This window comes from Lolium perenne, chromosome 3 (genome assembly GCF_019359855.2).
Source record: "Lolium perenne isolate Kyuss_39 chromosome 3, Kyuss_2.0, whole genome shotgun sequence".
In the NCBI taxonomy this organism is placed as follows: domain Eukaryota; kingdom Viridiplantae; phylum Streptophyta; class Magnoliopsida; order Poales; family Poaceae; genus Lolium; species Lolium perenne.
In genome coordinates this window covers 258,398,780-258,424,142 of record NC_067246.2, presented here as the reverse complement: position 1 = coordinate 258,424,142, position 25,363 = coordinate 258,398,780, and the positions used below count along the sequence as shown (strand labels likewise).

The 25,363-nt window shown below is 46.0% G+C and overlaps 1 protein-coding gene across 5 annotated transcripts; it reads right to left on the bottom strand.

Annotated features, from left to right (window-relative positions):
• Positions 1 to 19,713: 19,713 nt before the first annotated feature.
• On the bottom strand, positions 19,714 to 24,588 carry LOC127344847 (beta-glucosidase 5). 5 transcript variants are annotated; one of them, XM_051371188.2, is made up of 14 exons: positions 24,156 to 24,587; positions 23,576 to 24,027; positions 23,396 to 23,459; positions 22,977 to 23,035; positions 22,827 to 22,902; positions 22,669 to 22,740; positions 22,410 to 22,497; positions 22,027 to 22,285; positions 21,482 to 21,597; positions 21,178 to 21,392; positions 20,833 to 20,861; positions 20,552 to 20,654; positions 20,316 to 20,464; positions 19,714 to 20,137 (listed from the first exon to the last, which is right to left on the bottom strand). In XM_051371188.2, exons 2-14 carry the CDS (start codon positions 23,705 to 23,707, stop codon positions 20,060 to 20,062), a joined length of 1,440 nt encoding a protein of 479 aa, XP_051227148.1. In that variant the 5' UTR covers positions 23,708 to 24,027; positions 24,156 to 24,587; the 3' UTR covers positions 19,714 to 20,059. The 5 variants fall into 5 exon arrangements, with proteins under 5 accessions (XP_051227148.1, XP_071684561.1, XP_051227147.1 ...); XM_051371190.2 differs by having other exon boundaries at positions 19,974 to 20,137; positions 20,312 to 20,464; XM_051371189.2 differs by having other exon boundaries at positions 20,080 to 20,210; positions 20,312 to 20,464; positions 24,156 to 24,588.
• Positions 24,589 to 25,363: the final 775 nt, after the last annotated feature.

The window sequence follows — 25,363 nt, the reverse complement described above, 5'->3', positions numbered from 1 at the left end:
GATAGCCGAAAGGCTGTCGAGAATAAATGGATATTCAAGAGAAAAACAGATGCTGATGGTAATATTACTGTCTATAAAGCTCGACTTGTCGCAAAGGGTTTCCGACAAATTCAAGGTGTTGACTACGATGAGACTTTCTCACCTGTAGCGAAGCTAAAATCTGTGAGGATTTTGTTAGCAATAGCTGCATTTTTCGATTATGAGATTTGGCAGATGGATGTCAAAACGGCGTTCCTTAATGGAGACATTGAGGAAGAGTTGTATATGGTACAACCCAAAGGTTTTGTCGATCCTAAAAATGCGACAAAGTATGCAAACTTCAGCGTTCAATTTATGGACTGAAGCAAGCATCGAGAAGTTGGAACCGACGCTTTGATAAAGTGATCAAAGACTTCGGGTTTATACAGTGTCATGGAGAGGCCTGTATTTACAAGAAAGTGAGTGGGAGCTCTGTAGCATTCCTGATATTATATGTAGATGACATATTATTGATTGGGAATGATATAGAACTATTAAGAAGTGTAAAAGGTTATTTGAATAATAGTTTTTCAATGAAAGACCTCGGTGAAGCATCGTATATATTAGGCATCAAGATTTATAGAGATAGATCAAGACGCCTAATAGGGCTATCACAAAGTACATACCTGGACAAGATTCTAAAGAAGTTTAGAATGGACGAAAGTAAGAAAGGATTTTTACCTATGTTACCAGGCAAGGTCTTGAGTAAGACTCAAGGACCGGCTACTACAGAAGAAAGAGAAAGGATGAGTCGATCCCCTATGCCTCGGCGATGGGCTCTATCATGTATGCCATGCTATGTACTAGACCGGATATAGCACATGCTGTCAGTTTGACTAGCAGATATCAAAGTGATCCAGGAATGGAACACTGGACAGCGGTCAAGAATATCCTGAAGTACTTAAAAAGAACCAAGGATATGTTTCTTTGTTATGGAGGTGACCAAGAGCTCGTTGTAACCAGTTACACCGATGCAAGTTGGAACACTGATACTGATGACTCTAAGTCACAGTCTGGGTACGTGTTTATATTGAATGGTGCTGCAGTAAGCTGGGCAAGCTCAAAGCAGTGCACGATGGCGAAGTCTTCAACAGAATAGGAGTACATAGCGGCTTCAGAGGCTTCATCAGAAGCGGTATGGATGAAGAGGTTCATTGTAGAGCTCGGTGTGGTTCCTAGTGCATTGGACCCATTAGTCATCTACTGTGACAACATGGGTGCCATCGCCAATGCACAAGAACCAAGGTCACACAAGAGGCTGAAGCATATCAAGCTGCGTTTTCATTCGATTCGTGAGTACATCGAAGATGGAGAAGTAAATATTTGCAAAGTACACACTGATCTGAATGTAGCAGATCCGTTGACTAAAGCTCTCCCTAGGGCAAAGCATGACCAACACCAAAGTGCCATGGGTGTTAGGTACCTTACAATGTAATCTAGATTATTGACTCTAGTGCAAGTGGGAGATCATGGAGATATGCCCAAGAGGCAATAATAAAAGTGGTTATTATATATCTTTATGTTTATGATGAATGTTTATATACCATGCTATAATTGTATTAACCGAAACATTGATACATGTGTGATATGTAAACAACAAAGAGTCCCTAGTATGCCTCTTAACTAGCTTGTTGATTAATGGATGATTAGTTTCATAATCATGAACATTGGATGTTATTAATAACAAGGTTATATCATTATATTAATGATGTAATGGACACACCCAATTAAGCGTAGCATAAGATCTCGTCATTAAGTTATTTGCTATAAGCTTTCGATACATAGTTACCTAGTCCTTATGACCATAAGATCATGTAAATCACTTATACCGGAAAGGTACTTTGATTACACCAAACACCACTGCATAAATGGGTGGCTATAAAGGTGGGATTAAGTATCCGGAAAGTATGAGTTGAGGCATATGGATCAACAGTGGGATTTGTCCATCCCAATGACGGATAGATATACTCTGGGCCCTCTCGGTGGAATGTCGTCTAATGTCTTGCAAGTATATGAATAAGTTCATAAGAGACCACATACCACGGTACGAGTAAAGAGTACTTGTCAGGAGACGAGGTTGAACAAGGTATAGAGTGATACCGAAGATCAAACCTCGGACAAGTAAAATATCGCATGACAAAGGGAATTGGTATTGTATGTGAATGGTTCATTCGATCACTAAAGTCATCGTTGAATATGTGGGAGCCATTATGGATCTCCAGATCCCGCTATTGGTTATTGGTCGGAGTGAGTACTCAACCATGTCCGCATAGTTCACGAACCGTAGGGTGACACACTTAAAGTTGGATGTTGAAATGGTAGAACTTGAATATGGAATGGAGTTCGAATATTTGTTCGGAGTCCCGGATAAGATCCCGGACATCATGAGGAGTTCCGGAATGGTCCGGAGAATAAGATTCATATATAGGATGTCATTTTATGTGAATTAAAATGTCGCGGAAGGTTCTATGGAAGGTTCTAGAAGGTTCTAGAAAAGTCCGGAAGAAACCACCAAGGAAGGTGGAGTCCACATGGGACTCCACCTCCATGGCCGGCCAACCCTAGTGGGGGAGGAGTCCCAAGTGGACTCCCCCTTAGGGGGCCGGCCACCCCCCCATATGGGAGGTGGAAATCCCACCTCTAGTGGGAGTCCTAGCTTGGGTAGGTTTCCCCACCTTATGGAAGGTTTTTGGTTCGGGTCTTATTCGAAGACTTGGAGACCAACACTTGGGGTTCCACCTATATAATGAGGGGCCAAGTGGAGGGGGTCGGCCACCCAAGAACCACCAAGGTGGCCGCACCCCTTAGTGGCCGGCGCCCCCTCTCCCCAAACCCTAGCGGTCTCTCTCCTCCACCACATCCCGCACGCTTAGCGAAGCTCCGCCGGATTTCTCCACCACCATCGACACCACGCCGTCGTGCTGTCGGATTCAAGGGGAGCTACTACTTCCGCTGCCCGCTGGAACGGGGAGGTGGACGTCGTCTTCATCAACAACCGAACGTGTGACCGAGTACGGAGGTGCTGCCCGTTCGTGGAGCCGGAACCGATCGTGATCAAGATCTTCTACGCGCTTTTGCAAGCGGCAAGTGAACGTCTACCGCAGCAACAAGAGCCTCATCTTGTAGGCTTTGGAATCTCTTCAAGGGTGAGACTCGATACCCCCTCGTTGCTACCATCTTCTAGATTGCATCTTGGCTTGGATTGCGTGTTCGCGGTAGGAAATTTTTTGTTTTCTATGCAACGTTATCCTACAAAAAGGGTGGGTTTGCAGGGTCGCGGAGAAGGCGGTGTGGGCTTGGATCCTCTTTCCTGGCCTCACACCAAAGGAAGTGTGAACGAGGGCAAGTCCCTGCGGATGGCAAAAAGGATGAGATCTCTTATGGGAAAAGTAACTTACCTCTGCAGAGTGTATCAAATTGTGGCTGTCACTCCTTGTTCCGGGAAGGGAACTGCGAACGCGGCAGGAAAGGAACTCCACGAAGTTCTGGTCAACCTGTGAAGACTGATGGGCATAGTTTTCATAATAAAAGCAACCTTTTGAAGAAATGTTTTTGAAACATGCATTGACCTGAGATTTCCTGATCAATGGTCGTAGCTAGTGCATCAAACACCTTTTACTCTTTTGAACTTGCTGAGTACCTCTGTACTCACTTTCTTTCGACACCCTTGCTAGACTGTGATACGGAAGTGGAGGCCATCGCCGATGGAGCACCGGAAGGATACTGCGAGCTGGTCTACGAGGAACCTGATCTGACCGGAGGGGTGGAAGGAGTAGACTATGGGATAGTCTACGGACCCGACAAGAATGAAGCGGAGGAGTAGTAATGAACCGTGGTATCATAGAGCCAAGCAGCGTAGAACTTACCTAAATAAGTTGCTGAGCTCTCTTATATATATATATATATATATATATATATGAGTTGTAACCGTACTTAAGTAGTATCTTAGGGTGTTCTCTTCGGACCTGTGAGAATACCAACTTGTCAAGACTATGTGTTGTAATAATATTTGGAGTGTTATGACCTGCAATGTTTCTGTTGTACCACTCTGAGGGATATGGCAATTGTGAAGAAGTCCCTTCACAAAGATCATATCAACGACTTGTATACTACAACATGCAGTGGTATGATGGGTCACCGCAACAACCACATCAGAAACTGGAGGACGAAGTGGAGCGTCATCACGAAGATGAAATCCGATCGCATTCTGGACTGGAGCGAAGCTGGTTGCTTCTACGGCGGTGATGAAGGGGCGGCGGACGAGTACATCCTGGTACGAATCCTTATTGAGCTCTTGCATAGATCTCAAAGTATATACATGTCAATGTCGTGTACGCTTGCTTACAGGTGTTCCTTGTCGATTGCAGCGGTACCCGAAGCACCGTCTGTACATCGGCACTCCGATCAGCAACTACGCTCAGATGAAGACGGTCTTCACTCCCCGGTTCGTGTGCAAGGCGCAGCTGTTCCAGCCTAACTTGTTGGTCATGGCTATCGACTTCATGGCAGACAATGAAGCCGAGTTTGCCGTCTACCGTAAGCTGCAGCCACCGGAGAGGAGAATCTGGCTTAGGATCTGACTCCACAACCAGTTTCCTGCTTAGTGCTTCTGCTTCCTTCGTCATGAACCGCTGATTTTGGGAGGTGGTCTTGTATCCCTCCATTAGCTAGGACTTGCTACAACCCGATCCCCGGTTTGTAATGATGAACTTGTTCGAGGTGGTATATACTAACCCCTCGTGACGAACCTGTGATGCATCACGAAGTAGTTGCTTCATTCGTGATGCATCACCCACTAAGTAGTAGTTGCTATGTATTACCAGCATCTTTTCTGATTAACTGAATCTCATGTGTGATGTTATTCAGTGATGGGTAACCTCACCACTCAAAGTAAAGGGGTTACCACAACACTGAGCTATCTGCAACCAAACAGGCTGTGGGCTGCATGACCTGGGAAGAATGGGCTGAAAACGGGCAACCAAACGATGGGGCATGGGTTCCTTCTCCGGTGCGCAAAAGGGCTCACAGGCTACCAAACGACCGGCTGAAAGTGGCCCCTGGCACGTTCGCAACGCGCAATGCCCCCATCTCGCTGGCGCCATGCAGCAAATCGGCCCAGGCAACCAAACGCGCCCCAAGTCTACAGAGCATTCACATATGCATGACATCTGTTCAGACTTGGTCCTATTCCACCATGCACACAACAACATGATATAATCCCCTATATTGAGCACTAATAACAATATTAGTTCCAACAACCTGACAGTTGCTGAGGAACTGTAAAAATTACAAAAAATCAGTAATTTGAATTTAAAATATTTTTTTACCTTTATTCGGAAATCGTCCTAGATTTCTTGGTAAGAACCATAACCACAAATTACAACCCCAAAAAAATGTAGTTTGGTAATCAAAACCTAGGTAACTGCATCACCCATCTAGGACTTGGGCATGATCCAAGTTGACTAGTCCCTTTGGAGTCTTTTCTTAGGCAAGGCCCCAAATAGCATTTGGTAACAACACTCCACCCTTTAAGCGAGAGGCTTAAAAAATCTCTACATTGCGAACGATTTCATGGGAGGCCAAGGCGGAGCCGTGGAGTTGTGGAGGTGTGCAGGAAAACACACATTTTCACTATAGTCATCTTCTACGTGTTTCTACGATATTTTCGTGGCACGATTTCTCACCGTCTTTTTTTCCTTTGCCTACTCCATCTCGTTACAGCTACATGCCTACATGGGCTAACACTATTTCGGATCTCCATTCACTTGCTGCTTAATGTGTTTTTCTTGGTGTTAAGACAAAGAAATAGACCTAGTTTCCCGTTCAAATGCAACAACTGAGTTGTGAGCTATGACTCTCTTGATATCAGAGATGACTTAGTTACCATGGTTACTTGAGAATTTTTGTGTTTATGTTACTATACGTACTACCCTCTCGTCAGATAGTACAAGTATTATCAGTATTGCGCGTGACTCTGTGAAACATGAGCTCACCAAACATAATGGTGTTGATATTTCGCTGTTAGCATGGGTGTGTAGGATCGTTGTTTCTCTTCAGTATGTGCCTTCAGAGTTGACGGATTGTCGTCGTGGTGGAACGGCAGATGCCATGGGATAGCTTAAGTTGGGGCCGAATGTACGCTTGAGGATCCGGGTGAGGGTTAGGTTAAAGAGAAAAGAGAGAGATGAACTCCGGATTGTATTGATGAACTTGCCTACGGCCAGATGTCAGAGATGTACGGTACAACACCTTCTTCTATTCGCTACTCAATCGATCTCTGTCTGTGTCCCTCCCGCGCAGGGGTGCCCTCCCTCTCCTTATATAGGGGATAGATGGCTTACAAGGGAAGAAACCCTAATGGCATCTTTGATGAACTAAGCTACTTTATAAAGCTTCTTTGGCCCCAGTAACACCGCTTTTTGTCTTTAATCAGAGACTAATGACATTGTCCGGTATCTTTAACGTCAGCAACTCCTTTGGCGTCAGGGCTTCGATTAAAGCTGATGTGCTTTGCTCATCCCGTCCTTTGGTCCTTGAGGAATCTTTGACTGGAATGCCGAATTGCTACAGTTGAGCCTATGCCGGATCTCCGGTACCTCTACCGGTGAGCTCCAGTATCTTTGCCTTGGTGGTTAAAACTCTCTTGCTCCCCGTACTCCGGCATACCCCTCCTGGGATACCGGATTGTACCAGCTTAGCGTTGTTTAAACTTAACCTTTAGAATCCGGATCAACCTTTAATCCGGTATACAAATGACACATTATGGCATATTCGCCATAGGCTTGGCCTACCGGGGGCCATCCCCCTGACATTAGTCCCCGAAGCTGTTGTGGTCTGGCGGTTTCATCCGACGGGCCATGCCAGGTTCCTGTACCAAGTGTAGCGGATTAATCATTCCGGTTTCCATTTATACTTAACCGGTGTCCTACCGGATTCATACCGTGAAACCGGATTTCTCGAAACCTTTCCGGTTTCTTTCCGACGGTTTCTTCGTCATTAAGTTCTCCTCGGCGAAGTCGAGAATATCTCGAAAACTGTGCCTATCAGTGACATGCGCACTGTTACTGACGCCGCAGTGTCAGGTGTCAAATCCCTCGTCTCCCGCGCGCAGTTAATGCATCGCAATTGATCCGTGTGGCCGCTTGAGGAACGCGTGTATTCCAGCGCCACATGGCGGCCCACCAGCTGAAGAGACGTGGGCCGAGCGGTTTTCGGCCCACTAACTCCTTTGCTTATAAAAGAGGCGATGGTTCCTCCTCGTCTTCCCCACTCGCACTCTCGCCATTTCCCATATTCAAGCTCTCTGCCTCCCGAACCGCCGCGCAGCTGCTCGTCGCTGAAGCCTATTCCTCCGGCGAACCTCCGCGGGGAACTGCACCTTGGGTTTCCGCACCGCTGCTCGCCGTCGTACCTCCCTTGTTCGGCGAACCTGTGCAGTGCAGCCGCGGGGACCTTCCACCGCCACTCTCAGGTTAGTGCATCTTGGCATGTGGCCTTTCCCTCCTCTCTGTTGTTCACGTTCTTCGTCAGTACGGTAGATTTATTTACTTCTTTTCCTTTCTTTTTCTCTCTTGTCTTTAGATCTTGGCAAGCGAGTAGATCCGGTGAAAGTTGTTGTTAGGTAGCGCCAACACTTAGACAAATGGCTACCAAAGAGTCCGGTATGGATCTTTCCGGTAGCACCCAGTTTAGCGAAGAGCCTGTGATCTCCTCGGGCGGAGAAGAAGCCTTGGACCAAAAAACTGACGGGCTCGAAGAGGAGCTCGATAGGTTAGAGAAAGAAGAGGCCGGCAGACCGGATCAAGATGCCGGTCCAAACCTTGCGGCCTACACGCACGGCGCTTGGAGGGGCTCAGATGTGAGCCAAGCCGAGATCGACTGGCTATACCGGTGTCGGAGGATACCGGAAGAGGTGTCCTGCCAGATTCCGGGTAACGAGCTCGAGCCCGCGCCCCAGCCCGGCAAAGTCATGGTCTTCACCGCCCATTTTGAGCGCGGTTTTGGCCTCCCAATGACATAGGCATCCCCAATGGGCCTGCCAAAGATGGTACCCGAGGTTTACTGAAGGCCCACGACCCGAAGTTTATGAAGCCCGGAAGACCAATTAAGAGATAGTTTGGAAAGATAGAGTTGTACTAGGAATAATGACTTGTAACTATTACGGGACGAACTCAAAGAGTCTCCCGGACTTTGTAACTTGTACATCATGAAACCCTCGTTTCCGCCTCCTATATAAGGGGGAGTCGAGGGAGAAAGAGAGGATCGATTTCATTGTCAACACAACCCTAGTTTTCTAGCAGTCGAGTACTTTTCCGGCTGAACCCTCGAGATCTACTTGCCCTCTACTTCCTACGAAAACCCTAGTCTACAATCCGTAGGCATTGACAAGTCGATACCTTGTCACCCAGCATCGGACTTCTTCTGACGCTTCCTCGAGTTTTACAAACTCCAACCTCACCATTTCCCGGCCAATGCCGTTTTCTATCTTTCCACCTTTGTTTCTTTTATGGAAGGTTTCATCGGCCTCTGGCCTACGACCGAAACCTTCGCCCGCTTCTACAATCTCCGGATCAACTCGATCCAGGACCCAAATCTCCCTACTCCCAAACCGGTAGTGCAGTGCGGGGTGTGCATAATCACGCCCCGCCAGGGGAGCCCATATTAGAAACTCTCCGGCTTGGAGTCCTGCCGGAAATGGCAGCAGACTTTTTTCTACGTCTGGAATCTTGGGCTAGTTTACTTCCTCAACCTTCCGGCTTATGTTCCGGGCGCTCCGGACAGAACCAATTGGTAATTCAACCCCGGGAACAACCACGCCGAGACCAACTGGATCGTCCGGTATCTTGCGGTCCTGAAGAGGGACACCGCACTCTCTGCGGATGATATTGTGCGGACCTTCATCACGCAGCGGGTTCTCCCGCTGCAATGCCGCGCTCACAAGATCTGCTAGATGAGGGGGCGGTTTGATCCCACCCGGATCACCACCATCTGGCTCAGCAGAGCCGACGTGGCCGCCAAGGCCAAACAAATCTCCAACACCAAGATATCGGCCGAATGGAAATGGGGCCTGGAGCCTTACAGCCGTAAAAATCCGGCACTGTCCTGAGTAAGATCTCGGGGGCTCCGGAATGTTGTTTCCGGAATGTTGAAAACTTCTTTCTGACATGTCTGTGCCTTGTGTTGCAGAACTTTGCCACATCAGTGCCGACGAGCCGGAGTCATATGCTCCCTGACACGCCTACGAGGACGACAAGGAACCAGATCCTTTCAGCACCGGAAACGTGAACGAGATGGGCGCCACCCACACTTCGCGTTCGGGTAATACCTCCGCATCTCGCCCTTCAAGAACTCGGGCCGGTGATTCCGGCAGCGATGACGATTGCGTAATACTTAAGGTATTTGATCTGCTTCTCTTTATCTTATGCTCACTGCTATGCCGGTTTTAGCTGATCGGGACCCCCAGGTGCTGGAGCACGTTACTCCCCTCGATGCTGAGGTCGGGGATCCTCCGGCCTCTCGAGTCATCGCTTATATCGGAGTCCGCGGATGACTCGAAGGACATGTCGCTAAAGATCTTGGTGAGTTTTTTACTTGCCCTGGTGCTGATGAAGCGTGGCGACGAAGTCTCCTCGTCGCCTGACTCGATTGATGATGCTGAACTCGAAAAATCGGGATCGACCGCTGATAATCCCGACGAGATCGGAATTTCGAGACGATACGCTCCTTCTTTCTCGACGCGGAAGTGGAACCTTCCGAACGTCATCTCCATGGGCTCCTCCAGATACGCATATGCATCCAAACGGCAGGGCGGGTGAGGTACAAAATCAACTAGACCAGTTTCGATCTGTTTACCTCTGTCCATCGCATTGCTTGCAGTTGACGAAGTCGACGATCTTGAACGTGTCATCGAGATCAGATCCTTGACACCTCTAATCCTCACAGACAGCGCCAATTGACAAGGGGTTAACTTATCAATGCCTACGTATTGTAGACTAGGGTTTAGTTGGAAGTAGAGGGCAAGTAGATCTCGAAGGTTTCAGCCGAAAAGTACTCGACGATTATGAAAACTAGGGTTGCGTGAACAATGAATCGATCCCTTTCTTTGCCCCTCGACTCCCCCTTATATAGGAGGCGGCGCCAAGGGGTTCGTAACATACAAGTTTACAGAGTCCGGGAGGGTTTCCAACCCGTCCCGCAAGATTACAAGTAGTATTCCTAATACAGCTCTAGCTTTCCTTGATTACAACTTGGGCTTCCGAATCTTCTTATTCATCGAGTCGTGGGCCTTAAGCAAACCCCGGGTACCACCTTCGGCAGGCCCATTGGGGATGCCTATGTCAGCTCCCGCCTCCGATGCCGGTTCAAGCGGGGTATCTCCTCCCAAACACCGAAAGGTCCTAAGCTCCAAGCCCCCGAAGAATAAAAAGAACTCCATTCCCACCTCCTCCGGGTAAATTTTCTTAAAGCACCTTTCTGGTTTACATGTTCTCTTTCTGCAGCTCTCGTGGTTAACTTTTCCTTCTTTCATTCTTCAGACCCGCTCTTGAGCTTACCAGGAGCGCATCCGACATGAGGCCTGCAGCTCCCCAAGACACCACCAAGCCTCAGGACCCTCCTCACAAAAGTCCAGCACACTCTGGTGCCGGCAAAGCTCCTTCCTCCCCTCAGGGAGATACAACAAGTTCGGGGAACGCGGACCCTAACAAGGAACATCACCGCGCGGAGGAGGAAACTTCTTCCCCTCCAGAATTAGAAGATACCGGTGCCAGCAACACGGGCACCGGTTCATATCAAATCGGGCGGTTGGAACCTTTGGTTTTCGCCCGCCCTGGAAAAAAGAACAGAAGCACCAACGGCCTCGCCTGCCAAGACTTCTTCCTCCTCGCAAACGAAGCCATCCTCTCCAACCGAAGGCACTGCTGCTCCGCCGCCGGCCTCCGCCGCCGGCCTCCTCCGTCAATCCTCCCTCTGGCCCTTCCAGCAAGAAGTTCTCCCGGAAGGTTGCCAATGTTACCGCGGAGCAGCTCTCTAGCGCTGTTAAAGCTGTTGTGGTCCATCCCACCATCACCTAGGCTCTTACTCTGCACGTCGGACGCGCTGCAACGGTATGTCGATAAATGGAATAATTCCGACATGACCGAAGCTACCCTTGGCGTTGACAAGGACAAGAAGGTGGTGGTTTACACCCGCGGCCCTCGGAATATGGTGCAGCACCTGGCGCGGCTCAAGCATGCTGTGCGGGAGTTTGACAACGCCTGGCACGATGTGGACAAGAACATGATGGTAACTTTTTCTTTATACCGAATTGTTTCCAACTTAGATTTTATAGATATATATCCTCATAGTCCCTGAGTTTCGGGTTAAGCACGCAGTACTTAGCGCGAAACTGTTGCAAAACCGGCATCTCTCACGGTTAATTTTGCAGGGCGTGTTGGACTCACGCAAACAACTCTTTGAGGAGCTGTTGTGGGAGCACCGCGACCTTACCCAGGCCTTTGCCGCGCTCCAGCTTACCCACAGCCAATGCCAAGGTTTGTTTGAGCTCACCGACTTCTTTTGTACCAGTTCTGCTTCTGCATGTTTTTACTAAACTGTTTGTTTCGCGCAGCTGCGCTTCCGGAAACTTCCCTCGACGAGCTGACCAGCCAAGTTGCTGCCCTCAAAGGTAAGCCGTTTCCGCCAGTTTCTTTTTCCTTTTTTGTTTTATCTCACTAACCCAATTCATGCCGTATTTCCAGCTGAAAAGGAAGAGCTGTCCGCCCAGCACCGGCGAGACCCGCAGGCTCAGCGAGACGAAACCACCAACATGAAGGCGCAACTGCTTTAGGTCGGGATCCAGCATGCCCAAGCGCTGAAGGAGGCCACTGCCGCTGGTGAGGCCAAGGTTGAGGAGGCCAAGAAACAGTCTGCTGATGCCCAAGAGCAGCTGCGCCAGGAGCTTGAGCAGGAGAGGAAGCTGCTGAAGCTGGAGTAGGAGCGGAATGTCTCGCTTGGCCAGATGATCAAGGACACTGATGATAAAGCCCTGAGTAGGTGTTCTTGCCCTTTTCTTACAGGATTTCTTTTCTTACCGGTGTATTCTCACACCAGCTTCTTTTGATTTTTCCTCAGAATTGTTTCCGGATTCTCACGTACGCGCGGAGGCGACCGTTTCCAAGCTCCGGACTAAGAATTCGGCTCCTCACGCCAGTGCCCCTGGACCGCAGAGGACCATCTTGCCGCTCTCTACTCCCGCATCACACACATGAAGGTTGTCGACCGGCACATTGGCCAGCTGCCGGAGGCCGCGCTCAAGATCTTCAAGTGTCTCTGGCCTGGGGAGCTGGTTCCGGACAACCTCAGCGCCCTTTCCATCTGGCTTCTGGATGCCGGCAAGCGGTTGAGCGAGTGGCGGCACTATGCTGCGCGTGCTGAGGCTGACACAGCGCTGCGATTCGTGTGCTCCTGGTACGAATCTCTGGATCTGGAGAGCTTGCACAGCATGCGTGCCGATGCTCCAACAGACACCGATCTGCCGAAGACTACCGCGTGCCGCGTCCGTGCCTACCGCATTGCCAGCTATGCCTCTACCAACACCTTCATTCCTCATCCAGCCGATTTCGAAGAAGAATTCACTGATGATGACGAAGAAGCCGAAGAAGGCGAAGAAGAGGAAGAGGTTGAGATCAATGCTCCTGAAGAACCCGCTACCGGTAACAACGAACATGCTCCTAAAGAACCCGTCGCCACCAAACAAGCCCCGGAGAGCTCATCTCCGCTTTACAAGTGAAAACCCTGGTTCCTGTCTTATGATAAACAATTCGTGAAATCCCCCGGTATGCCGGGTGGTAAGATGTAATATACAGTTTAAGTACTTTTGGTGGTTTTGAACTGCAGTAGTTAAATAGGTTTGCATGGTTGAACCTTTAAGCTTATTATGCTAAACCGGTAAATTTGGTTTAACCGAAACCTTTCGGTTTGTTTTGCTTTTTATCTTGCATGGTGAACACTCCGGATTTATTCCCGAGTTCAATGTAATGCACACTTGGTTCTTTTACTTTGGCTCTGTCTACCTCTTTTGGCTGTTTGACGTATGAGGCCCAAAGTTCTTTGGCCAAGCAAGCACTTTCTCGAACTTAGAGAAAAAACTCGAATTTTCCACAGAAAACCGGTATTGCCGGGGTTAGTTAAACTTTTTTCGGATTGTTTGTTTTCGGTTTCTTTCTTGTTTTTCATGTGCTCAAATCCTTCCGGTTTGTCTTGCTTTCCATGAAGCCGGGTTGCGGACAACAGCTAAGTCGAAGATTTACCTTTAGGTTTAAACACATTACTAAACCGGAAAGGAGAATCTCCAACAAACAAACCGGTATACGGAAAAAATAAACACATTGCATACGATTCCGGTAAAGGCAGTACCTGAGATACATTTGCGTCTGTTTTGACAGATTTCTGCCATGTTTTGCATTTGCGTCTTATGCTTCGTCTTTTTGAGTTCTTTTGTGAAAAGGAGCTTTGGGAAGAAGTAGCTACAATAGGATATGTTAAAATGACTGTTTGATATGTGCCATTACCGAAGCCTTGCTGGTTTGATATATTTTTATTTGCACTAATGTTGCTAATCAATTGTGCTGAGTTTTGTGTGAAGGAAGTTTTCAAGTGTAGGGAGAGAAGAATGATAAAATAAGATGCAGAATGGACAAAACCTCAAGCTTGGGGATGCCCGAGGCACCCCCTCTTTATCAGTAAAAAGCACCAGGTCATTTTTCAATGCGCTATATTTTTATTGCTTCATGCATTATGTGCTTTTCTTGGAGCGTCTTTATTTTTGTTTTCTGTTGTTTTGTTTTGTTTGCTGTAACAAGTGGTTGGACCCCATCATATTTGTTTTGGAGAGAGATACGCTCCGTTTTAATTGCATGAACGCTCTAGTTTTCACTCATATGTTCAACGAGCGTTCTATTTTTGCGAGTATTGCGTTTAAGCTGTTTTTCATTCATATTATGTTCAGAGCTTGTTAGTTTCCTTATGAATAGCTCTCTGGTCTTTATGTTTATTATCTATGAGAGTTGTTTCAAATAAGTTGATTGGTGTTGGATACGAGTAAAAAGTCTCATATTAATAGTGATGCAAATGAAAGATCTCCTTTGATGTTTCAATTGAGTTGACTTTATGATCATATAGTTTTTGACTTTTAATATCACCATATGCTTTGATTAATAAGTTTTATCGCTATGCATGATTATGGCCATTATTGCTCCCTTAGTCGGTCGCCCCCTTTCTTTTGCTAGCCTTCATTTGTACTGAGTATGAGCTCTACTCGTGCATCCAACTCCCAAAAACCAAAATGCTAATCGTGTCCACCATATCTACATATATGTGGTATTTTATCGCCACTCCAAAGTAAATTGCTTGTGTGCTACCTTTAAACCTTTCAAACATTTATTCCTTGTTTTTGCAATATATAGCTCATGGGAAAGTAGCCTAAAAACTATTGTGGTAAGGAATATGTCACTTATGTATCTTAGTTCTTATAAGTTGCTTGTTGAGCGGTAACCATGTTATCCGGGGACGCCATCAACCTATCACACCTTTGTTGAATATCATGTGAGTTGCTATGCATGTTTGTCTTGTCTGAAGTAAGGGAGATTTACCATGAGTTGAAATGGTTTGAGTATGCATATTGTTAGAGAAGAACATTTGGCCGCCAACCAAAGCCATGTATCATGGTGGAAGTTTCAGCTTGGACACTCAAATCCTCAAAATCTCTTATGAGAGTATTATTATTGTTGAATGCTTAAAGCATTAAAAAGTGGAGCCCATTATCTGTTTTCTATGTTGTCCCGATATGGATGTCCTTAAGTTGAGATCTATCAAAATCGAGAAATCAAATGCGATTTATCTCCTTGGACCATTGTACAGGTGGCATAGAGGTACTCCTTTGTGACACTTGGTTGAAACATATGTAATGCGATGATAATCCATGGAAATCCGAGCTAATTAGGACAAGGTGCAGGCACTATTAGTATTCGATGCATGAGGCTTGCAACTTATAGGAAGTTTTATACATAACACATATGAATTATTACTACTGTTGACACATGCTTTCAAAATAAAAAGCTCTAGCACATGAGTAATCCCTGCTTTCCTCTGCGAAGGGCCTTTCTTTTACTTTTATGTTGAGTCTTCATCTTCTAAGTTCATGCACCATTAAGAGAGCATAGTTGTCATTCTTAGTTTTATGTGCATGGTTACAAAATTATTATTGATTGAATCATGAATCTGTTATTACTTGAGCTTAAATTATTTGTATCTAGTCATCCTTTGAACTTTGAAGGTGCATGTCACTTCAAAAATTATTCGTTTGTTATCACTTACCTACTCGAGGACGAGCATGAGTTAAGCTTGAGGATGTTGATACGTTGCAAAAGTATCTATAATTTTTGATGCTCCATGCTTGTTCTACACCAATTTCTCTGTGTTTTATGTACACTTTGCATCATTTTATGACATTTATTGGACTAACCTATTAACAAGTGCCACAGTGCCAGTTCCTGTTTATTATGTCTGTTTATTGCAGAAAATGTCCAAAAATGAAAGTGCTCGAAAAATTCTGGAAAAATCACAGAAGTTCTAATATACTAGAAGACCCCGGGAACCAGAAGGAGAGCCGGAGGGGGGCTACAGGCCGCCCATACCAGGCCCAGGCGCGGCCAGCCCTGGCCCGCGCCTGGGGGTGGTATGGTGGCCTCGTGCACCCCCTCGCGTCGCCTCTTCGCCTATAAGACCCCTCTGACCTAAAAACTCCGCTACATATCACCCTCTGTCCACGAAAAGTTCCGTAGCCGCCGTCATCGCCGAAACCAAGTTTCCGGGGATAGAAGTCTCTGTTCCGGTACCCTGCCGGGACGGGGAAGTGCCCCCGGAGCCATCGCCATCGACTCCACCGCCTCCACTTCGACTCCATGATGGTCTGTGAGTAGTTCCCGCAGGGACTATGGGTTCTTGGCTGTAGCTAGATGGTACTCTCTCCCATGTGCTTCAATACAATGATCTCATGAGCTGTCTTACATGATTGAGATCCATATGATGTAATCTGTGTTGTGTTTGTTGGGATCCGATGGATTGATCATTATGTTCAGTATATCTTATAAGTTTGTGAAGTATTTGTTGCTGCAATATTGTTATGTTTAATGCTTGTCACTAGTGCACGAGTGGCATGATCTTAGATCTAGGCTCTATAATTGTTGCTTGGATTGTATCTACAAATTGTATGCACATGTCTTTGTCCGGAACCCGAGGCCCCAAAGTGATCTCGAATTGGGATAACCGGAGGGGATGGCTTTGATATGAGGATCACATGTTTTCACAAGTGTCAATGCTTTGCTCCGGTGCTCTATTAAAAGGAGTACCTTAATTACCAGTAGTTTCCCTTGAGGCCCCGCTGCAAACTGGCTGGTAGGACAAAAGATGTTATGCAAGTTTCTCATTGCGAGCACGTATGACTATATATGGAAAACATGACTACGATATTAATAGAATGGATATTTTGTCTTAATGCTAAATTCAATTATGTCAATTGCCCAGCTGTAATTTGTTCACCCAACACTTGTTATCTAGAGAGTTACCTCTAGTGTAGATCGCCGGGAACCCCGGTCCTTTATTTCATCATCATTGTTTTCAATCAACTACGCGTTGGGATATTTTCCAGTGTCATTGCCTCTGTGTTACTGCTACTGCTGTGTTACTATTGCTCTCATATTACTGTTGCATCACATTTCCCTGTCAACACGCCATCAAAGTAGTACCAACTATTTTCTGGCGCCGCATCATATTACCACTGCTTTCACATCACCCTGTTGCTAGTGCTTTTCCAGGTGCAGCTAAATTGACAACTCCGCTGTCAAGTATTATAAGTATTCTTTGGCTCCCCTTGTGTCAAATCAATAAATTTGGGTTTTAATTCCCTCGAAGACTGTTGCGATCTCCTATACTTGTGGGTCATCAGTGCCTCTTGTGCGGGGCGATAGTTTTGCCCGGTTTCACCGTTTCCGGCATAAGCATTTCCGACATTGCCATTTCCGGCATAGCCTGCCCCTTGGCTCTTTCTACCGGCGTCATGTTGCCCGGCTTTTTGTTTTCCGGATAGAACCGGATCATACACAGTCATCTGTTGTGCATTCACATCTTTTTATCTTCTCCTGTCCGGATGGGGGGACGATGCCTGCCCATGGGACTTGCTTCCGACATTTTTTGCCGAACGAACAGATTGTGATGCCGCTTTGTTATTCTGGGCCATCTCTGCATTTTGTGCCTCAATTGTATCAAGTAACTCTTTTACTCTAGCTTGTTGTTTTACTAGAGCATCTCCTGTTAACGATTCACATGCTTCTACTGCAGCTCTAGCAGCTTCAAAGTTTTATCCGGACTGCTATACTTAGGATTTTCTAGCAGACCCAAAGATACATATGCGCTCTTACCGGAAAGAACTTCCCGGCGCAGATCCTGGTCTAAGTTACGACCTCTAAGCTGGTTTCCCACTACTCTAGCAGGGTTCGCGCTAACGGAAGCAATGCCATGTGCAACGTTATACTCACGGAGGGTCAGGTTGAGATCCTGCTAGGCCCGGATGACATCTGCTGCAGCGGAGAGTAGCTTCTGCCGCTGCGCCTCCAGCTCAGCCTGGGTGGCCGTGGCATCAGCGTTGTGCGCGATGGGCGGGGCCAACACGCTCATGGCAGCTTGCAGCGGGGTTGCCGCCGGTGGCGCGGTAGAGGTACCGGCGAGGATCTCGTCGCGCTCTGTAGGAGTCTTCGCCGTGCGCCCGGACTTGGTTTGCCCAACGCCCTCCTCTGCAGCACCTTTGCCAGCGCGTCTTGCGCCGGCCATCATCACCTCGACGCTGCCGGCGGTGCGGTCGGAGCGCGACCCGCGAGCAGCTGAAGATCTTGGCGGATCCGGCGCCACCAGCACCAGCGATGGGTACTGGGGCTCCGGTACGGTGCCGAGGTAGCAGTGAGAGCCGAACTCGATGATGCAACCATTCTTGGGGAAACGGCCACCGTTGGCGAAGCAGCCCGCGTTGTCGTTGATGAAATCCAGCGAACCGAGGCGCTGGACGAGGCCGGACACCACACGCTCGTCGGAGACGGTGAGGAGGCCCGCCCGGATATGAACTCCAGCAAGCTCAGCTGCTGGCCCCACGGTGGGCGCTAACTGTCATCGTGGTGGAACGGCAGATGCCATGGGATGGCTTAAGTTGGGGCCGAATGTACGCTTGAGGATCCGGGTGAGGGTTAGGTTAAAGAGAAAAGAGAGAGATGAACTCCGGATTGTATTGATGAACTTGCCTACGGCCAGAGGTTGGAGATGTACGGTACAACACCTTCTTCTATTCGCTACTCGATCGATCTCTGTCTGTGTCCCTCTCGCGCAGGGGTGCCCTCCCTCTCCTTATATAGGGGAGAGGTGGCTTACAAGGGAAGAAACCGTAATGACATCTTTGATGAGCTAAGCTACTTCTTCTTTGGCCCCAATGACACCGCTTATGTCTTTAAGCAGAGACTGATGACATCGTTCGGTATCTTTAACGTCAGCAGCTCCTTTGACGTCAGGGCTTCGATTAAAGCTGATGTGCTTCGCTCATCCTGTCCTTTGGTCCTTGAGGAATCTTTGAATAGAATGCCGACATGCTACAGTTGAGCCTATGCCGGATCTCCAGTACCTCTATCGGTGAGCTCCGGTATCTTTGCATTGGTGGTTAAAACTCTCTTGCTCCCCGTACGCCGGCATGGGATACCGGATTGTACTAGCTTAGCGCTGTTTAAACTTAACCTTTAGAATCCGGATCAACCTTTAATCCGGTATACAAATGACACATTATGGTATATTCGTCATAGTTTTGGCCTACCGGGAGCCATCCCCCGACACGGATTTATGCACGAAAGCACAAACTAGAGCACAACATGCATTTTACCTCCCCAAATTGACGAGTGTTGTAGATCTACCATAAGTTTGAGAGAATGAGGGAAGAGAGTTAGAGTTATATTAATGATGGCTTTTGGCATCCTGCATATTTTGCCTTTGGGCTACCACATATGCATGTATATATCAGGTCTTTGCCCTCTTGAAATCTATTATCATAAACATGGACAAGATTAAGAAAAAACTGTTAAACGGGTTCAGCTATTCAAGTGGATGACTTATATTGTCGTATTCATTTCTGCCAAGTTCTTTCACATTAGAATGCAAAATTATTATAGATACACTTACCTTGTGGACGTTAAATACTAAGGGCATCTCTAGCCGTTCGACGCATTTTAAGCATAATTTATATCCGTTTGCGATAGCTATCAGCAAAAGCTTCTTTTTTTAATGTAGTATTTCCACAAAAAATGGTCACATGTCCGCATATATCTGTCCCTTTCCTAGCGGCAAAAACGTATTTCTAAACCGCAAAGAAGGAGAGAGAAAAAAGATACCCTTTTGTGTGGTCATATTGACCACATAGATCTATCCTTAAAGGAGAAAAGAGAGGGCCAATCAAGCTAAAACGGACGCGCGCAGACGTATTCTTGCTGCATATTTGCATCAGATTTGCGTCAGGACGAGCGCTGCGGACATTTTACGTCTAGCCGCTGGAGCGCGTTTTTTTTTTTCCACGCAAACGCAAACAGACGCTTTTGATTTGTTTGCGTCATCGGTTGGAGATGGCCTAACTGAACAAAATATGAGTTATTCATCTTCGGTGTACATATCTAATATCAACATCTGAGATTTGTATATATACGGGGTGGCTATACAAGTTCCAAGTGGATTTCATTTTACTTTATCCGTAGGCCCCCACGACCCAGCCACCGGGAACGCACGCACCATACTCGGGAGTCGGGAGCCAGGACGGTAGTGAAGACATGGCGTTCAGCACTGGTTATCGCCTTATTGGGCATTCCACAAAAGCGCAGAGGTTCCGGCCTTCTCCTTCAGGAAGGCAGAGTACCAGCGAGCGGAGAGCCTGGCTCGCCGTGGCCGTCTCTCGTCAGCGAAATCGACGCTGTACAGGCCGTACCTAGACTGGTATCCTGACAGGAGCTCGAACAGGTCCATGAACGCCCAGGCGAAGTAGCCTCTCACGTTGACTCCGTTCCTGCACAACAAGAAAGGGCATCAGGATGGAACCCACTTCTTCCGTATACCTGTTCGGGTCTCAAGTAGTATCTCTGTAACAAATATTAGCCGTGTGGCGAAAATGTTAACTTTTGAATTCCAATGTTTCTTTTAAACAAAATTCCACTGTTTTGAAACGAATGAATGGGCTGACCTACTGCAATATTGTCTTCAAAAGAATTGCTGATTTTTTTTTTTATGTGTTTGATCTTGACGCACCTCAGTGCGTGTAGTGTGTTTTCCATGTAGCTGCTCAAGTAGGCAATTCTGTCGGTGTCATCTAGACTTCCGTCGGCAGATCCCATACCTGACCAGATGTGAAACAGGACACATGATAAAATGAACAAATTTATTCGTTTAAACATACTTGCTTCTGGTGGGAAATTGTGCTTGCCATTCTCTTGGATATAAATGGGAAGGTTCCCATAGGTTCCTTTCAGGTACTCCAGTACAAGTTGCAACCCTTTGGGATCACTTGGAATATTTGAAGGGGCACCCTGCAGACCAATAAAAAAGATGATCTGGACAGTTATTGTCAACATTGTAATAACAGTTTTAAGCCATCTTTCTTTTCTATTCTCTTGATTCTGTTTAGAAAAAATAAGCCAATGCATATAAACTCCAAGGCCAATAAAACTGAAGTTGGCACAGAACACATTAGACATAATTTTTTACCTGACCAGCTGGCGGGTCAGTCCTAGAACCTGCATCATACAAAGAAATCACTTGTTAGAACACTACTGCCACTCTTTTCTGTTACATTTGTCCAGTAAAGTGGTGAACAGATAGTATAATTTGTGATTAAAATGGTCAAAAAACAGTTGTGTCATGCAGTACATTGGCAGAAATGTAACTCAAACCATGCTCTGAAGATAAAGAATACTAGACACTAAACATGTCTAGGGATGACTGAACACTACCCTCGGAGAAATGCCCAGCTTATATGTGACTCATGAATCTGGAAAGGCTACTTGCCAAGGGCAACAATCCTAGTATGACTATCCAGGAAAAGATACTTACCTCTGATATAAATTGACATGTCTGTGTTGTAGTCTCGAACACCTGTTTCCAGAGGGCGATCATTCACGTAGAGAGAATAATAGTGATTTATTCCTATAAAATCTAAAGAACCCTTGATGAGTTCAGACTGATTTTTTGTGAAGGATGGAAGGCGAGAGCCAACATTCTTCTTCATAACTTCTGGGTAGTCCCCAAACACCAATGGATCTAATATCCTGCAAGTACAGGCACTTACGATCTCATCAATGCACATATTATACAGGTGAAATGCTTTCTGTGACAAAATGGAGGTAAAATATCATACCAGCCAAACAAGAAATCTTTACATCTCTGAGCTGCTTCTAAATCCACAGTGGAATTTGTCAACGGATAACTCCAGTAGGAGTAGAAACTTATGCCAACAACTCCTTTTTGCATGGGCTGCATACAAATGGTTCCTTTTTGTTTTTATTAGCATATACCTCTGAAAATTTTGCACTGCAACAGGGAAATAATGGAGAAAGTAATAATGTTTGTAGGAAAAAAGAACAGTGATCACAGTCCACTCAATTAACAGAATAAGAGTCTATGTACATTTCGGTCAAAAGATTCTATGTACATCCCTCTTTTGAAGGAAACAAGGCCAGGAACCTGAACAAAGTAAACCAACTATTCCACCAAGAAATATTAGTCAACCCGTTGCCCAATGCTGAACCATGTATTAAAAAGATATATTAAAATGTGGTTATATGTAATATATGACTGAAAACGGTGCCTCCATTACTGAGAAAAGCTTAGATGGCTTAGAGTGACACAGTTTATGAAGAAAGCAGCACCAAAACTAATTTGAGCACAAGAGCATTCACTCACTTGATACTTTTCTTTGTACAGACTGAAAACTGATGCATGCGCCAAAAGGGTATTATGAGCTGCTACGTAAGGTTCAGTACTAGAGTCCCCGAGAGTGCACTTTGCTGCTCCAAATGGATCGGAACAACGTGCAGGAGGGAATATAGCAACATCATAAGAGGCCATTAGACCAATGTTTGGCTCATTCACAGTCGTCCAGGATGTAACCCTATCTCCAAACTCCCTGAAGCAAATATCTGCATATGCTGTGAAATCTTCCCTGCGTTTTGTAGATGTGAAAATATGAACATGAAAATTATTATGTCGTAAGTATGAAAATGATATATAAAATTGTCACTACAATAGATTTATTTATTTATTAGTGAAAACATATATGAACTTACACAATTCTGGGGCTTAACCATCCACCATACTTGTCTTCAAGAATCTGAGGGAGATCTAGATGGTGAAGTGTGATATGGACTTGTATTCCTAATATAAATAACACAGACACCGGATGGTTCAAATGATCAATGCCTTCTACTTTTATTTTGTGTGGATTTATTGAAACAAAACAATGCATACGCCGAACATGTGAAGTATGACCCAAGAAGTGATTGCAATTGAATATTTAAATACTCAAAGATCTTACAAATATCTTACCATGATTTACCAGCTCATCAATTAGGTTATTGTAGTACTCCAGACCTTTTGGATTGACAGCCCCGCTTCCATCTGCAAACCCAAAATTTCAGAAACGATATGATTAATTAGAAAACTAAAGCGGATGGTTTTGATAAAGGCGCTGATGAGTTCTGTACTTGGAATAAGCCTTGACCAGGAGATGGAGAACCTATAAGCCTCTAGGCCAGTCTCAGACATGAGCTTAACATCCTCCTGCAAAATCAAATAAGCCAAATTTCTTTTAGAAAGAAATGCTCAATATTTTACAAATGACCCATATTATTTACCATGTATTTGTGGTACCCATCTGCCGCAACATCCCCTGTGCTTTTGTCTACCATTTTGCCTGCAAGAACAAATCAAACAGTCAAAATTGACCTAACCGCAACAAACAAAGTCTTGGTTAACCACATCAAGTTCTGATCATGGGTATTCCTAATTCCCAGTTTGTCATTTCAATTACTCAACATTCAGTTATGCTTCAGCATCAGATATATATGCTGTGCAAAATTGTTCTAACAAGAGGGAACTAGTGTTCAAAACCCACGCAATGCATCAGGACTCAGGAGAACAGATCACAGGCTGCTCAAGGGTCAAAACATGAAAATTATCTACAATCATATGGCCCCATGCTAAAACAAAATGTAGCCAGACATTGCAGCACCGGAAAACCAGACACAAATTTCAGGAACATGTAGGAACCAACCTGCGTGAGTGAAATTGTCCCAGCAGCTTGGGCTCCTGCCATCCTCAGCAACAGCACCCTCATACTGCAAGCAAAAGAAACGTCGAATTCAATATGTACAAAGAAACCACTGTATCAAGGACGTCAGCCGATGAACTAAGCACGGCAGAACTTTCAGCACAAACAAGATAGACTACTTACTTGATATGCTGAGGTTCCAGCTCCGAAGACAAAGTCATGGGGGAAATCACTTCTTGTGAAGCCAAGATCAGTCGCAGTTGCATCCTGAACCCAGAGGGGGATTAGGAGGCAGAAGAAGGCAGCAGCGCCCATCTCTGCTGGTGCTTTTCTGCGCTTCGGAGAAGACTTTTATCAGGTATATTAATCTCAACAGCAGCCTCAAGCTCGTGCAACGCAACCATATTAAACAGCATGTATCTGAAGTCAAACATCATGTGGACATGTGCAGCTACAATTTTAGCACTGTGCTGCACATGCTTCTTTTTCAACAAATATACTTGGGTCTTGATTTTTTTAGGATATTCTTTTTTCTGTTCGTGATCGGCGCGCTGAAGTGGTTGCGCGCTTTTGCCCCTGCGGCATCCCACTAGCGACAAGCCCACATGGACAATTTGGACGAACGCGTCAAATAGCTGGTGGATAGACACAGATCAGTACCAGCATCGATTAAGAAAAGACATCTCGCTTAGAAAATCAATCGCGTGTGAGTCACAGGATTTAATGGAGAAAGGATGAGGCTGAGAGCTGTTGGGCCGCGTACCAAAATAAATACTACTCCCTCCGATCCGGAAAAAGCGTCGGAGGCAGCAATTATGCAAAAAAAACCTCGGTCGTTGCCCTCAAAACTCCCGTCCGTCCTCACCCAGTCGTCTCATCCTTGGTGTGTGGCCGCAGGCGAGTTCACGAACCAAGTCCCCTTGCTCGCCATTCGCCACCACCCAGCTCATGCCCATCACACCAGGCCGTGTCCGGCGTCCGACGACCGGTACGACCTCCAAGATCGAGCGCCCCAGCGACCGGATCGAGCTCCACCGCCACCAAATCGAGCGCCCCAGCGACCGGATCGAGCTCCACCGCCACCAAATCGAGCGCCCCAGCGACCGGATCGAGCGCCTCTCGATCGAATCGACCAGATCGAACCTCGCCAGGCGTCCCACCACCCGTCCCCAGATCCCACGATGACCGCCAGTCAATGGCTAGAAGAGGAATGGGGTCGTGCTTCTTTTTGTGAATTATGGAGGGCTTTATTGTAAAACGTAATTTATACAGTCTCCCGACACTTTTTTCGGACCGGAGGGAGTACTAGATTTAGATGTGCGCCTTGGCGCACGATCCCGTGAAGATCATGCCAATGTTTATTTTATATAAAAAAGATAAAAATAATTGCTAATATGATAATACATTTCTTACGAACAGCAAAAGAAACATCTACATATTACTTATTGTAACTTATTTTACTCTTCTTGCAGGATCAATTCTAAATAATGTAAGGAAAAAAATGTTCTCCACAGAGACAACCAAAATTTTAGGTTTAATAGGTTTTCTCCATCAGTAATATGTATCATTTTTATTCACCAGTTTATGGAACTGAAAATAATTTCATTGTGTCTTATTAAATTATATGCCAAGTGGCTATTACTTGGATTATAATATTCATCTACATCTGCATTCACTATTATTAGAAGGTCTCTAATCACGTGTCCATTCACATCCTCAGATGTGTCCACGAAAATTGGAGTATGTAGTTTAGCTAGGTGTTCAATGGTTGGCCTGCTTGGCAGTGCCTTAGATTCTGCACAACTTGATATCGAATTTATTTGATGTATAATCACTGACTTTGCATTGTCAGGTTCTGGATATGGGGAACTTTCAGGGTTGCAGTGGATGCAAGAAAGGTATATTGAAGTTCATTTTCACATCCCTGATTAAATAAGGGGACTATCTATGTATAGCGGGTTTAAATTGTTT

What these genes read in the sequence shown, in the direction of transcription:
- LOC127344847 (XM_071828460.1), bottom strand. Translation starts at nt 23,707, where the DNA reads ATGGGCGCTGCTGCCTTCTTCTGCCTCCTAATCCCCCTCTGGGTTCAG. An exon ending in TGATGAGCTGGTAAATCATG is followed by an intron (nt 22,498 to 22,668) that starts GTAAGATATTTG and finishes TATTTATATTAG; the next exon opens with GAATACAAGTCCATATCACA. An exon ending in AACACACTACACGCACTGAG is followed by an intron (nt 20,138 to 20,376) that starts GTGCGTCAAGAT and finishes CTTGTTGTGCAG; the next exon opens with GAACGGAGTCAACGTGAGAG.